Below are 15,684 nucleotides of genomic sequence, written 5' to 3'. Positions count from 1 at the left end.
GAGCGTGGCGGTGAGTGGCCCGGCCTGCGCAGTTGTCCGGGAAGGAGCCTGGGCCTCCGGGTGGCTGCCCTGGGTCCCTCGGCTGGGCTGGAGGCGGGCTTTGGGGTGAACCGCGTCCACCCGCGTCCAGGTGTCTGTGCACCAGAGTCCCCCTCCCGCAGCGGCGCCTGGGGCGGGGGTCAGTGCAGGGCCCGGCCCGGCTCCCGCCGCCTCCTGAGCCCCGCGCCCTACGTTTCAGGCGAGGCCACGTGGTCCGGGTCAGAGTCTGAGGTCTCCTTCCCGGACAGCCCAGGCACCCAGGCCCCGCAGGGCGCCCTGCCCCAGCTGACCCTTNGCCGCCGCGCCGGAGGACGGGCTGTCCGCGGAGCTGCTCGAAGCGCAGGCTGAGGACGAGCCTGCGAGCCTGGAGAGCCTGGGTCCGGGGGCGCAGGCCCAGCTGTCCGCCCCGGAGTAGCGCCCCAGGCTGTGACGGCCTAGAGCTGGGGCCACAGCTGCGGCCACACTGCAGCCCCTTCGCCAGCCCCCGCCCCACGCGTCCAGCTTCCTAGGCCGCAGCCCCCGGCGACGTGCAGGGACCTCCGCGGGCACGGGCTCGGGACCCTCAGACCCAGCTGGTCTCCGGGAGGGGCCGTCTCAGCACTAACTCTGCTGCGGGGAGTCGGGCACCTGCGAGTCTCCCACCAGCCCCCCTGGGGTGGGGCAGAGCGAGCGGGTGGCCGGAGGCAGGTGCTCGTTCCTGCTCCGGTCCCTGGGCCGCCCAGGAGGCTGCAGCGGGCAGACGGGGTGAAGGGGGAAGGGCTCGCTGTGCGGCGCCTCCCGACACCCCAGCGCCCGCCTGGCGGCGCCCGCACAGCTCCGCTAGCCCAGCGTGTCCCGGGAGGCGGCCCCGGGACGGTGTCTGGTCAGCGCCCTCGCCTCCGTGCCGCCCGGCTCAGGCGGCTCACGACCTGCACCCGTCACAGCCGGGGGCCAGAAGCCTGAACTCGTCCAGCTCCCCTGGGAGGGGGGGTGGGGAATTCTAGGCCTTTTGGCAGAGATGCCCTGGATTCTGGATCACGAGGCTTCTCTCCCCGGGCTGCCCCCCACAGACCGGCGGTGACTGCCGCCAGCTCCCCAGCTTCTGCAAACCCCTCTTCTAAAGGCACAGGGCACTTGTCAGCCCCAGTGGTGAATAAAAGTTACACGTTTAAGTTCACCATCCTAAGCAGACTCTCAAAGCTGGTGCTGACGACACCGCTGCCACCGAGGGGGACGGAGGGGCCTGGACAGGCGTGGGTGGGGGGCCGCTCCCTTCCTCCCACAGAGCGGCAGGAGGCCGTTCCCTCCGCCTCCCCTCCGCCTCCGGTGCCCTGCTCCCTGCTCACCTCCCCCAGGCAGGGGGGGGTCCCCCCAACCCCCCCACCCTCGGGCAGACCCTCCCCTCCACCAAGTCCTTTCCTGACTTGCCTTGGGCCCCTCCGTCCCTCCCAGCTGCCGCCCAGGTGAGGGTCCCGTTTGCCGCTTGCAGTGTCCGCACTTCGCAGGGCATCCGTGGGACGGGCTGTGCTCCGGGCGGCACAGAGCAAGTGCACGGAGGGAGGACCCCCCAGGGAGCCGACGCCTGAAACTCCCTGCGCCCGTGTCCCACGCCAGCGCCCCCCCCCCGAACCCGGGGAGCAGAGCCGACGCCACAGGGCTGTCCTGACGCCAGCTTCCGGCCTGCAGCGGGTAGCGCCCTTCACCTCGGAGCCGGGGCTCTTCCCTCCCTCTTCCACACTCCCCTCCTCAGACAGGGCGGTAAAAGGGGTACTGACTCTAATTACTGCCAGGATAAACACGGAACCAGAAGATTCTCTGTAATCTGCTACGAAAGAGAGCGACAAGTGAAAGAAATAAATGCATACTCCACGTTGGAACATTTTAACTAAAACCTTTATTCTATACAACCATGAAATACAGAGTTTTACCCTTTGGGCACTGCAGGCGGTCAGATTCTCTGGAAACTATTACTGGTTTGGCTGGAAAGAAAAGTAGAAGCATGCCGAGGGTCAGACGGGTGACAGGAAGGGAGTGTGGCTGCCCCCAAGCCGCAACTCCCGGGGCAAAACGGCCCAGGAGACCCCGTTCTGTGGCCGAGGGCCCTTCCCGCACACACAACTGGGGGCTGCGAAGTGAGCTGTGGGGTCTGTCGTCGTGTGTCTGTCATTAATTCACAACTATTGCTAAAAAATGTGCACCAAAAGTGCACTGTTGTGTCCAACAGATAGAAGTTTAAAAAAGTAGCCGGTGGCTCTCTGGTGACGGAGGGGGACCCCCTGGGAACGTGGCATGTCTCTCTCCCAAGTGCTGGAGGCAGCGAGCCGCCCACGTTGCAGGCCAAGCAGCCAGCCGTGAGGGAGCCCGGTCTACACGCGCAGAGCAGGGGATCTGCTAGGGGGTCTGGCCCCGGCCCCCCGGCGGCCCCAGCCCAGCCTGGTCCCCGCCCTCCCGGCCCTGCTGCTGGGGGCCTGAGCGCACACGGGGCGGGGGGTGGGGGGGGTGGAGCGACCAGACCCGAATAAACTGCCCTCCGAAGGCACTTGTGCTTCTGGCTTCATACGGGAGGCGCGTCTTCCGTAGTTTTGGGGGGTGGACCTTTGTTCTGCTCTGAATACACACGACCCCAGGGAGGATCTGAAGCGGTTCTTCTGCCAAAAGTTGAGGTGCTGGTCCCCGGTAAGTGACATTCTGCACAAGACGGCAAGGGCTCTACGAAAGCCTTAGATGGTCAGCAAGCAGTGCGGGAAGTCTGGACACGGGCGCCACGCCGCCGCCCTGCACACAACCCTGCGGGAGCGGGCGCGTGTGCTCCGGGCGGCAGTCCCGCCGCGGCTCGCCGGGACCTGACCGCGGCGCTCCAGGCAGCGCTGAACCGAAGCTAAATCCCACCAGGGCCTCATGGTTTGATGACGTCACGCCGGTCACCCAGGGCGGAGCCTGTGGCATCCCCTGGCTTCTGCCCATAAACAAAACTGGGCGCGGGGGTGGGGGGCGAGCTGCACCCCACCGTGGCCCGCGGCGCCCCTGGGCGCCCTCCAGGCTGGCGGTCCGGGGCTGCGGTCTGGCGCCCGGAATTTCTAGTCTTCCTAAAAGAACGCATCTGAGATGCAGCAGTGGAACAAGCCCAGGAAGGAGAATTTATTTTGAAACGGGCTGGCTCTTGAACTGTACAACAGCCGGTCCCTGGGGAAAATAACTGTCTGAAATGTGAGAACATTTGTTGTGTGTGTTTAATGACCAACCTGGGAAAAGCCTTCCCAGGCTCGCACGGATGGAATGTACTCGGAGAAGCCACAGAGCGTGCAGGTGTGGAGTCGAAGCACAGCGACGGGCGCGTCTCTAACAAGTGCTAACAAAGACCGGGTCCTTCAGAGCACGAGGGGCGAGTCTGGGGGGCCTGCACCCGCCTCTGTGCATCTCATAAGACACAGTCCGCGGGGGGGGCTCTGCGCTCGCTCTGCCTCCCCGGGGACGGCTTAATCTACACACGGAAACGGGGTTCTATATTACATCTCGATTAGTCGCTTCGGTCCCTACTGTCGGCCGGCACAAGTCTGCTCCCGCCGGGGCTCGGTGGGCTTCCTGGGACTACTCTCGGGGCCACGGAGGAGGGTCGGTTCGCGAACAGCCAGGACGCTCGCCCGCCCTCACGTGGACCTCTGGCGGTAATGGAGGGTGAGGTCGCCGCCGCTCTTCCAGATGAAGTGCTTCACCGTCCGGAGGTCCATGTTTGGATCCAAAACCTGAGGGCAACGCGACACGTAACAGAAAACGTCGAAGCCTCTGCTACGTGGTATCTAAGANCCTTTTCCGGAGAGCTCCCTGGGGTAAACAGAAGCTTCGGGATGGGGCGAAGAGCCCCTCGGAGGGGCCTCAGCAGCAGCTTCCGGGGACCCAGCACTCCTGAGAGGCCCCCAGAGGCAGCCGGCGTGGGAGCCGCAGCCACCCCGCCCGCGACTCTGGGCGCCCGCGTGACCGCGCACCTGGTCCTGGCACAGGAGTTCGATCTTCTCCTCGGCCAGCAAGGCAACCTCCTCCTCCTTCTCCGGTTCTCCTGGCTTCTCGTTATTAGAAGAGCTAGTGGTTTGCGACTCATTATCCAAGTTGATGATTTTCTCATAAACGTGTTCCATTACTTTCCGGACCTGGAGCATGTCGCTAGCAGAGAGTCTGTCTCTGTCAAACGCAAGGGCAGACTGTGACATCAGGACATCACTGGGCGCTGTCCTGCGTGTCGTCTGCCGGGCACACCGCACGCCGCAGACACAGCACCCATCGCGTTTTCAGCCGTCGCCTTGCGCTGTTTCTGGAACTGCCACCGTGTTCCCGCGTGCCCCCCCCACCACAACAGGTGACGCGCCCCTGAGAGGAAACACGTCCCGGAGACCCACGTGCACATACAGAACAGCCTTCCGGGTTTTATTCCGAGAGGCTTTCCCAGCGCACGCGCAGCCTAAACGCCCCTGGGAGGGAGGCGGCCCCGCGTGACTATCAGGCTCCAGCGCCCTTGACGCTCATTTCCCCGGTGGCTCTCAGCCCTGCAGCCAAGACCTCGCGCCTGAATTCCAGGCCGAGCCCAAAGCTCGCTGGCTTGGGCGTCCCGCAGGCACCTCAGACTCTACGTGCCCAACACCAGATTCATCAGCCGCCTCACTCCCAGGCCTGCTTCCGTACTGCCGTCCGTCAACCCAAGCAGCTCAGGCTCAAACTCTGAGAGCCACCTTGAACTTCAGTCATGAGAAGTGATATCTAAGGCTTGCTTTAAAATAATCCAGCGTGGGGGCGCCTGGGGGGCTCAGTCGGTTAAGCATCACACTTCGGCTCAGGTCATGATCTTGCTATTTGTGAGTTTGAGCCCCGTGTCGGGCTCTGTGCTGACAGCTCAGAGCCTGGAGCTGCTTCAGATTCTGTGTCTCCCTCTCTGTCTGCCCTTTCCCGCTCGCTCTCTGTCTCTCTCAAAAATAAATTAAAAATATTAATAAAAATAAAATAATCCGGGGTGTGTGTGTAGGTGAGTGGGAGGGAGGGGAGGTAGAAAAGCAGCAGAATGTTCAGATATGTGTCAAAAACTCTGAAGCTGTCTGACAGGATAATGGGGTTCATTCTAATCTCCTTTTCGTATATGTCTGGAAATTTCCATAACAAAAGGTTTTTAAGACTTGTTGAATATGCCTCTTTTGAAATTCTATCCATCCTTACATGTCACATGTCCAGCTCACATTCCATGTCCATCAAGAAGCCTTTCCAGAAAGCTCCCGCCCCAAGTCCATTCCTCTCTCCTACTCTCCTCATTCCCCAAGTATCCGTGAAAGCAGTCTTTATACACAAACTGTGTCCTAAACTATGCTGTGGCAAGAGACAGAATCCAAGTCTTACTTTTTTGAACATCCGTCGTCTACCAGAGGTACTTGATAAATGGTATTTCAATATTGTGAGACTCGCGTTAGATCTAGGATGTGCCTCCTTTGCTATAGAAGCAACCAGAAAGAATAAAAAGATCTCTGGCAATTAATTAGATCAGGCGTCACATGCCACCACATTTACTTACTTTTTTAAGGTTTTTGCTCCCGAAGATGCGTGAGGTTGGAGGTAGAAAGGAATTTTGTTGAATTTGGGCATATTTTTCTGAAATATTAAAAGTAAAAATAAAGGCGTAATCATTTCTATTAGCTGATGAATGAAAATGATGTCAATAAAAAACATGACTTACCAGTTAAGAGTTATTTTACAATTGAAATGGACTGCCTGCGACATTTATGTAAGCTCCCTCATCACCCAAAGCCCAGTGAAAATGCATCAGAAAAGTCTGATGTTCAGCTTTGTAAGAAACCGTAGGGAGGACCGAGGACACGTCAGCGGCAACGTGGAACTGCAGCGCGTGGCAGTTCACGTAACAACTCAAGGTACTAAGGGAACACGTTTTATTTGGTATTTAAATCAAAACCTCAGAGCCACATGGAAACACGGGGCCCCAACAGAAAGTTCCGTGTCTGGAGCGAAACCCACAGCGCCGCCTCTGGCAAAACCACGCGCCTGGGCTGGGGGGCCCCTCGGGCCCTGCACTTCTCTCCCTCTCACAGCGGGTCTGGGCTGCTAGTCGAGTGGAAATGCCACCCAGACACCAAGGTGTCTACCATGAGTCAACCACATACTCGGAGGAAGGATAAAGCTAACTGGTCTCTCTTCCCTGGGGATGAATCCCCCTCAGCCTCCACGTCACGGCCTGTCTGGACGCCTCCTCTCAGGAACAGGCCTCAGGCTTCAAGTGGGCAGTGCGTCCAGAGCTCCACACTCAAAGGAAGTAGCGCTTACGGGAGCTCAGACTCAGAAAAGGGCACAGAATACCCATCGAGTGGTCACGCGGGCTTTAGGTTCTTGGAGGTATATCTGGACAGAAAACACATTTCCTGAAGGTTCTAGAGATTAACTCTCTTTTCATATGGCTTTAGGAACATACAGAACAGATCAACAGCACAGTCTAGAAACAGACCCTGTGCATGTAGGAATTCAGTACCTGAGAAAGCTAGCATTTCAAATTAGTAAGAAAAGGGCAGACGGTCCAGAAGCCTGTTTTGGCTATCCGTTTGGAGGGAGTCGACACCCTACCTCCCGCCGAACAGCACAGAGTCTAACAGCCTACAGACCCAGACGTAAAGCACCGTCACAGGCGTGCCAGAGGAGACCCAGCAGACGTGACACCAGAGCCATAAAGGTCAATCTGGTTACATAAAAATTCAAGCTTTCTGTGAAACTTCAGCAACAGTCAAAGGGTCACTATTCAATATGAAGATATCCTATAAATCAGTAAGAAACACAAACTCCCCAGTAGAAAAATGAGTGAAGAACACAAACAGGCAATTCACAGGAGGAGAAACACAAAGAGCCAATGCGAAAAGATGCCTAAGCTCAGGACAAATGGAAACTAACAAACCGCCATCAAAAAGTATGTTTGCCATCTTTCAGCAAAGACTGGGAGAGCGCAGTGCTGGCCAGTGTGGAAACACAGGCACGCCGGCCCTGGGGGTGCCTTCGGGGGGCAACCTGGCCGGGTCATCCAAATAAACGTGCAAACTCTGAGCCAGCAGTGCCACTTGTAGGAACGTATCCTACAAAGTACACAGAGGTATGTGTACAAGGATGTTGGCTGAAGCACTGTCTGTGATAGAACACACTGGAAACGTCCATCCGCAGGGCACCGGGTGCTTAACGATGGCACATTTATACAGACACACTACGTAATCATTAAAAAGGAACGACCCACACGATGTACAGACGGGAAAAGATGTCCAAGGTGTATTTTTGTTGTCCGGTGGACAACTGCTTGTGCGCGCAGAGGTCCTGAAGGACGTGCACCGGACTGCGGGCGGCTACCGCCTCCAGGGAGAAGGGCAGGGCAGGGCGGCGGGGACAGGGGCGGAGTTTCCCTTTATCTGTGTACTTCCGGTAACAAGCATGTGCTGAGGATAACGAGATCCAGCAGACACACAAACACAAGTAGCTGCCAACTTCCGGCCTGGAGCTGCGGGGGCGGGGGGCACCGCCTGGCAGCCCGGGCTTCGCTGACATGCCGGCGGCAACGGCTACTGCGGGTCTTGACCGCCCACATGACTGGGAAAGGGCACGAGGGTGCGGCAGGCGCAGAGGACACTTACGTCCACGGTGATGTCAATGACCCACTGCGGCACCGTCTCGTTAAGAAGCATCGACTCAGTCTCACCCCCGGAGTCTCGGCACAGCAGCCTAAACACAACCGACAGGCAGTCAGTGACGCAGGAAAATCACCGATGTGAGTCCCCCCCCCATCAACAACCAGAAGAGGGCGGGGCCCTGTGGAGGTCACCGGGGACCACCCGCAGGGGGCGGCTGGGCTGGCGACTGGGGTGGCCCCAGCCAGGCGCCCCGGGTGCGGGTGGAGCTGGTGCCGGGGCAGGGCCGCTGCGGTCACCACACTCTCGGGAAACCACCGCAAAGGACGAGGGTTCTGAACCCAAGACAACGGAAGGCCCTATAAGACTGCAGTGACCCCCGGGGTCTGGCGTGGGGCGACGCCCGTGAGCACCATGGTCCTCAGGGCCAGCGCGGCCCGTGACCCCCCCGAAGCTCTGAGCAGGGACTCTGGGGACCCCCACCCCGCTGTCACGCTGGCTTCGCCGAGAGAAAGGGAGAGCGTCCTGCAGAAACCGCCGGGGAAGCTGCCTGAGTGCAAGGTGCCGCCCTCAGCGCAACACGGAGGCTCAGCCCGCAGTGGGGACGCGGCCCAACAGCACCCGCCACGGAGCCATTGCCGACACGGAGCCATTGCCGGAGGCGGGAAGGCCTCTGGGCCCTGCACGCCCGTAAAGCGAGTGACAATCTCTCATGTTTGGAGGCGCCTGGCCGGCTGGGTCGGTAGAGCAAGTGACTCTTGATCTCGCGGTTGTGAGCTTGAGCCCCACGTTTGGTGGAGTGACTGCTTTAAAAATCCAATCTTAACCCCCCCACCCCCTAATTTACCGTGTTTGAATCAATACTCGTTAGCAAACGGGCAGGCTCCCTGGGCCTCCGTCCCCGCCCCCGTCCCTCCCCGTCCTGTCCCCGTACCTGAACAGTGTGCGCCCTCCGGCTTCACCGAAGATGACCGGGGTGTGGGGGGGGACTTGAAAGTACCCGTTTCCCTTCTGTACTCGGTTCTCCTGCTCCCCGTTTACTAGGAAAAGATGCAGAGTGTCAGCACCCAGGACTAGTGCTCAAAACTCACCTTCTGTTTCTACGGGCTTTAAACACCGCGACGTTTTGAAAGGTAAAAGTCTGGTAAGTCAGCCGAGCAGATAAAGGTAAAAAACGAAGTTAAATTTGACAAAGAAGAAGAAGGACTGCAACGTGGGATGCGCCTCATGGGACATGACTGTAGCGTGAGAGAAGACACTGACGTCCGGGGTCTGAAAGGAGAGAACCACCCAGCTCAGCCGCAGGGGGGCCTGGGACGGCCTGCTGCAGGGGCGGTGCTCTCTGTGCGCAGGGGTGGGACGCCAAGGCCAGGAAAATGTCTCGGGCCAGAGAANAGCCTGAGCTGATGGCAGAGGTGCTGGTGAAAAGAGGCCCAAGTCTCTCTGTGTGAGAGCCGTCTCTGCCGATTTCACTTCCCTGCGTCTGACGGCGTGCGGTGGAGCCCCACTGAGTGCGCCTGGCTCACAAACACGTCGCCGGGACCCTGGAAGCACCATCACCCCTCACCCTGCCCGACAGCACGTTCAGACCCCGTCCCCCAGCACCAGCACCCCGATCTCAGGAAGCTCTATATGCTCCACCCACGGGGCTCTCTGCCCTTCCAGAACGTCAGCCCCTAAAGGGTGGAGTCCATGCCTGTTTATCTGTATCGGCCCCAGACCCCCGAGCTGCTCACGGAGCGGAACCTACACGGCTCTGGAGGGTCCACGGAGCGGGTGCGGTGCACACACCACACGCGTGGGCCTGCGGCGGCCGGGCCGTGGGTGGGTGGGCCCCGCCTTCACTGTGGCGGCGGGTTCCCCTGACTCCTCCCCCTCCCACAGCCAAAGCCGGGCGAAGCGCAGACCCTGCTGTGAGTCTTTGGTCCGTCTACTTGGGCCTCGGAGGCCATTCTCCCGGTCATGTTGCAGGTGGAGACGGACGAGCTGAGGGCCGGGATGGGCAGGCCCGCGGCCACGCCACTAAGCACCAGAGCCCTCGCTGAACCGGCTGTTTCATCCTTCTGTGGAAAGATCTTTCCACTGAGTTTCTCTGGAATCGGACAATTCTGACTGGGAGGGGAGGGGGCCACGTGACACAAAACTAAAGCCACCACGGGTGGGGTCAGCGGCCTCTGTGACGGGGACATCAGAAGTCTGGCTTGCAGAGAAGCACAGGAGATTTAAACTCCGAGACTCATTATGGAGGAGTCAGTGGAACACAGGCCAGCAGAGGCCCTGGTCGTCACTGGGCACCAGATGTGGGCGATCTCCAGAGCCTTCCGAGGACGCAGCACAGGAAGCCCTCGGCGGGCAGGGCACAAGGGTGTTCCGCCGGCTGCAGTGACATATGAGCTGTGGACTTTTAAGTTTTTTTCTTCTCTTCATTCAATCAAACTGAATCAAACTTACAAACCCAAAATCATGCTCTCCTCTACTGCCCAGAGAGAGCCGCCGCCATGCCTGTGGCACACACAGCTCCCAGCGTCCTCCGTGACGGATTCTTTACAAACACCCGTTCGCTCATCCTGACACCTGAGTTGACATTTGATTCTTAGAAACGTTTAGAGCCAAGATCAGGTAGATCATCAGACGAGGCAGCGCCCATGTTTCAGGCCAAGGTGAACTATGACTAGGCAAGGACGGAAAGGGCCTCCTGATGCAGCTAAGCCGCTAGCCCTGGAGAGAAACCGCTTTGGGAGAAGACCGCTAAGCTGCTTGCTTTCACGGAAAAGGTCACTTGAATGTACAGGTGTTCTTGAGCAGCTTCACTGGAAGTGCTCCTGGAATCCGGGTTAGGCTGCACGCTCTCTAACATGGGGAAGGGAGGGCGGTGAACTGGGCACATCACAAACATACGTTCTGTCACGATTCAGCAAATGCTTCTTAAATGTTTCTTAAGCATCCTTGGGATGACAAACACTCCAAGCATCTTACACTTCTGAGTAATTTTAAATCAATTATTCAGATATAAAAACACGAACCATGGTTGACTTCATTTTCCTCTTCATCCATTGGATTCACATGTGTTCTAGGCCAATATTCTAGGAGCGCCTGCAGTAAAAGTCCTCCTAAGTTCACTGCAAAAGAGTTAAAATGAAAAGACATGGAAAGGAGAATTATTAGTTTTAACCTAAAAACAGAGGGGAAGAAATAAAAATTGTTTCCACATATTCGGATGCTAAATTCTCAACCCAATGCCAACGATGTTTAAAAGTAAGACTTTAAAGATTTTGCCAAGTCTATTAAAATTTATTTTAGAATCTTTAATATGGAGCAAACATATTCTATCTGGTTGTTCAGATATAACCATTCTTTTTTTTTTTTTTTTAATGTTTATTTTTGAGAGAACGAGCAGGCGAGCAGGGAGGGGCAGAGAAAGGGCCAGAGAATTCCAAGCAGGTTCTGTGTTATCAGCGCAGAGCCCAGTATGAGGCTTGAACCCTGTGAACAGTGAGATCACGACCTGAGCTGAAGTCGAACACTTAGCCAACTGAGCTACCTAGATGCTCCAGGTATAACCATTTTTTAAAAAATGACAAAAACAGGGGTGCTTGGGTGGCTCACTTGGTTAAGCGTCTGACTCTTGATTTTGGTTCAGGTCATGATTTCACAGTTCATGAGTTCAAGCCTCACATCAGGGTCTATGCTGACAGCATGGAGCCTGCTTGAGATTCTCTTTCTCTCTCTCCCTGTCTCCCTGCCCCTCCCCAGGTCACGCTGTCTCTGTCTTTGAAAATAAATAAACAAAAAAAATTTATAAATGAACAAAAACAGGAATTACATTGTTTAAAGGACTATTTCCATACAGAGTCACTACAATGGTATTTATATACATGAAGTATATCTACACACTACATTCTCAGGAGAAGAGCAACCAAAGACATAATCAACAAAATATGATAGACTTTTATAAGTCTCTTCTCATAATACACTACAATTTACTCAAAGTAGATTAAGGATATGACTGTTAGAACCACAAAACTCCTAGAAGAAGGGGTGCCTGGGGGGCTCAGTTGGTTAAGGGTCCAACTTTGGCTCAGGTTATGATCTTATAGCTCGTGAATTTGGGCCCCACGCTGGGCTCTGTGCTGACAGCTCAGAGCCTGGAGCTGCTTCAAATTCTGTCTCCCTCTCTCTGCCCCTCCCCCACTTGTGCTCTCTCTCCCTCTCTCAAAAATAAACAAACACTAAGAAAAAAAAACTCCTAGAAGAAAACACAGGCAGCAAGCTCCTGGGGCCTGGTGATGATTTTTGGATCTGACACCAAAAGCAAAAACAAAAGCAGAAGTAAGCTAGTGGGCCTGCATCGAGCTGACGAGCTCCTGCACAGCAAAGGAGACCATCAGCAAGGTGAAAGGCTAACTGTGGCCCAGGAGAAAGTGTTTGCAAATCACAGCTCTGATAAGGAGTTAATAAGCAAATATATAAGGAATTCATACAACTCAACAGCAAAAACAAAAACAAAAAACCAAACAATCCAATTAAGAAATGGGCAGAAAAGGGGTGCCTGGCTGGTTCATTTGGTGGAGCATGTGACTCCTGATCTTGGGGGTTGTGAGTTCAAGTCCCACATTGGGTATAGATTACTTAAGAATAAAATCTTAAAAAAAAATGGACAGAAGATCTGAATAGACATTTTCCCAAAGAAGACATACAGATGGCCAACAAGTACATAAAAAAAAATCCCAACATCACTAATCACCAGGGAAATGCAAATCAAAGCCACCACCTCACACACATTAGAATGTCTAGTGTCAAAAAGATAAAAAGTAAGCGTTTGTGAGAATGTGGGTAAAGGGAACCCTTTATACACTGTTGGTGGGAATCGGTACAGTCAAGTGGAAAACAGTATGGAGTCTCCTCAGAAAATTAAAAACAGTAATGCCATATTATCTAGCAATTCCACTTCTGGTATCTATCCAAAGAAAATGAAAACCTAACTCGAAAAGATACACACACCCCTGTGTCTGCCGCAGCGGTGTTTACGGTAGCTGAGACACGGAGACGAAGTGCTCACCAACAGGTGAAGGGGTACAGAGAAACTGTGGTGCAGGCACAACGGGATGTTGTTCAGCCACCAGAAAAAACAAAATCCTGCCATTTGTGATAATTTAGGTGGACTTGAAGGCTATGTGACATCAGTTACAGAAAGAAAATACCACATGATCTCACTTATACGTAGAATCTTAAAAAAAACAAAAACAAAAACAAAAAACACCAAAACACAAAACTCAGAGACACACAGAACGACTGGTGGTCGCCAGAGGTGCAGCAGGGGTTAAGAGGTGTCAACGGGCACAGACCTCCAGTTATGACGTCAGTCAGTCATGGAGACTGCGCTACACTTCACATCTGAAAGGTGCTGAGAGGGCAGATCATAAAAGTTCTCGTCACAGGCAGAAAAGAAAAAAACAGAAAACAAAACCCCAGTGTGACCATGTACTGTGGTAACGGATGTTAACTAGGTTTAGGATCATTTTGCAATACAGACAGATACTGAATCACGCTGTACATCTGAAACTGATATAACATCACGTCAATTACACCTCAATGAAAAAAAAAGGGACCACAGATCTGTTTCCCAGCTGCACGTATCCTGCCCTGACAGATTTCCAGAAAGGATTAAGGGTAGAGAGTGTGCTGAGTGTTTAATGGTTAAAGGTAAACCACAGAAAAAGCAAGACCCCCACAACATTTATTTATTTTAAAACAAAAATTTTTAAGTTATTTACTTATTTTGAGAGAGGAGGAGAGCATGAGCAGCAGACGGGGGGAGGGAGAGAGAATCCCAAGCAGGCTCTGTGCTGTGGGCATGGAGCCCGACACAGGACTCAACCATGAGTCATGTGAGACCATGACCTGAGCCAAAACCAAGAGTTAGAGGCTTAACCGACTGAGCTGCCCAGGTACCTCAAGATCCCCGAAACATTTAAAATACAATAGTATTTTCCAATTCCGCGAGAGAATATATGTGCTTCTTGAAAAATGGTTTAAAAATAACCAAGTATTAAGAAAACGAGAGCACATAGCAAAAAACCCAACCCAACCCAACCAAAAAGCCCCAATCCAGCACAGATCCACCTTCTCTTTCGAAAGGAGGAAGGGAAGGGCACGTAAACGCACGTTTTGGGTCTGACCCGTCGGGGCTGCTGAAGCCGGCATCTTTTGCGGAAACCCAAGCAGCAAAGCAGTCACTCTCATCCAAGGTAATAGTCAGCATCTGTCAACGGAAAAACACCGCTAGGGCCCCTCCACTTCAGCGCGCTCCCCGAAGCGGCCCTACTTACCCAGACCGCCTGACCACTCAGCGCGGGGCCACAGACCCAGGACAAAGTGCGTTTCATGGGAATCACTTGAACTACAACTTAACTTACTGGGATGCCAACAGGCACTAGTAAACTGCATTTTGCAGGTTTAACATGAAAAGTTTATGCATCCAAGACTCTGTAATCACTACTACTTAATTCTGAGCTACATTAGAAACTTTCAACCATCCCAAACTGTACAAATATCAGTTGCGAACTTACCCCCGTTTTTAAGTCTACTGAGAACCAATTTGGCACGTATACCATCTTAAATCTTTTCTTAATTTCATCTTCAAAATCCACTTTGCCCAAGTCTTCAACTTTACATGCCTGTACGTCAAAAAGAAAGTACGGTAACTGCTTTGATTCTGACATAGGTAGTCAAAGTTTTACACATATTCACATCTGTCTAAAAAAAATGGAGTCAAACATTTCAAAAAGGATGGGGCCAAATGGTTGAAGGTAGATGCTTTAATACAAAAATATCTGCTATTAAACTTTTAAATTAAAAAAAAACCACATTCTCTTTTTGGAATCACAATTTTGCTGATGCTCATAAAACACACTACCACATGTACTTGGAAGCAATGTCAAATGAGGCAAGAACATTTTCAGGGAACAAAGACCAGCTCCTCAGCACCCCAGGAGAGCGGGGGGCTACTGTGAAGACGAGAGCACCCTACAGGCAGCCCCTCTCTCGCTCACGCCGCGTGAGAGCTCCCCAGCCGGGTGTCCTGACCTCCGCTGGAGCCCTGGGCGGGTTCCGATGACTGCTCACCTCGGTTCCGATCTGTGCCGCGGAATGCTCCCTCCGCCACCTCCTCACACCGACCTGGCTCTCTCCCTGGCGTCAACTGTCTTCTCAAAGGCCGACTCTGCCTGTTGTCTATCCTACACCCCGCTGACGGCAAGTGGAGACCACTGTCCCCTCACCTCCATGTAAAGCCGCCTACCTCCCTGAGGCTGCAGCACACCCGGCCTGTCTCCTCACGATGGGGGTCCTGCTAAACAGCCTACAGTGCGCAGGTCGGGTCCCGCTCTACCCTGCCTCCCTCAACAGAGACTTGTTCGGCCCAAAATGTCCATAGTGTCCAGGATCAGGTACTGTGATGTATTCATTTTAAAGCGAGGCAGCATATAACACAGAGGAAATGGGTCCGTTCAAATTTCAGGTGCATATAAAGATGAACTATGGCCTTCTCTAATGTTTGCATGAAAAAGTACCCCTAAGGTAAGGTATTATTGCAATCAAATCTTAATTTAGACACTTACTATCTTGCTTATTATATATATTTTTAATAATAAAAAATATAGGTAATACATGATCCAATAACTGATGTTTTATACAAAAAGATACTCACCTTCAATACATCCCAATATGCCACATTATTATTGGTATCTTTGGTTAATATATGTCTCTTATCATTAAGAATGTGACACTGAATAATACTAGCGCCCCCTACAGGAAAAAAGAACCCACACAATTAGCAAAACTATTGACAGTCACGGTGGGGCAGTAATCACTGACGGGCATGCAACAACATAAATCACACCAGCCACCAGGAAGAAGGTGAGGCAAAAGATACGTAGATATTAATATATATACATATAATTACATCTAAGCCAATTTGAGACCAAAGAAAAACTGTCTCATTTGAAAAAGAGATTACAGA

General features: G+C 53.7%; 2 protein-coding genes across 2 annotated transcripts in view; one reads left to right on the top strand and one right to left on the bottom strand.

The window, feature by feature from the left end:
• Window positions 1-1,898, top strand: part of GORASP1 (golgi reassembly stacking protein 1) — a 9,115-nt gene extending 7,217 nt beyond the window's left edge. Inside the window, 3 exon segments of the mRNA XM_077774015.1 lie at window positions 4-10; window positions 239-332; window positions 334-1,898. Of these exon segments, the coding sequence (XP_077630141.1) occupies window positions 4-10; window positions 239-332; window positions 334-454 (222 nt within the window). The 3' untranslated portion in view covers window positions 455-1,898.
• The window catches only part of WDR48 (WD repeat domain 48), a 27,093-nt gene continuing 13,302 nt past the window's right edge, over window positions 1,894-15,684 (bottom strand). The window contains exons 10-18 of the mRNA XM_077773980.1: window positions 15,373-15,470; window positions 14,234-14,341; window positions 13,830-13,926; window positions 10,688-10,783; window positions 8,599-8,704; window positions 7,671-7,758; window positions 5,567-5,643; window positions 4,002-4,194; window positions 1,894-3,761 (exon numbers count right to left, since the gene is read on the bottom strand). Of these exons, the coding sequence (XP_077630106.1) occupies window positions 3,666-3,761; window positions 4,002-4,194; window positions 5,567-5,643; window positions 7,671-7,758; window positions 8,599-8,704; window positions 10,688-10,783; window positions 13,830-13,926; window positions 14,234-14,341; window positions 15,373-15,470 (959 nt within the window). The 3' untranslated portion in view covers window positions 1,894-3,665. The remainder of the gene's footprint in view (window positions 3,762-4,001; window positions 4,195-5,566; window positions 5,644-7,670; window positions 7,759-8,598; window positions 8,705-10,687; window positions 10,784-13,829; window positions 13,927-14,233; window positions 14,342-15,372; window positions 15,471-15,684) is intronic.

Source organism: Crocuta crocuta, unplaced genomic scaffold (genome assembly GCF_008692635.1).
Source record: "Crocuta crocuta isolate KB4526 unplaced genomic scaffold, BGI_CrCroc_1.0 scaffold541, whole genome shotgun sequence".
NCBI classification, from domain to species: domain Eukaryota; kingdom Metazoa; phylum Chordata; class Mammalia; order Carnivora; family Hyaenidae; genus Crocuta; species Crocuta crocuta.
Note: the sequence above shows the minus strand (reverse complement) of the source record. Positions and strands in the feature narration are given on the sequence as shown.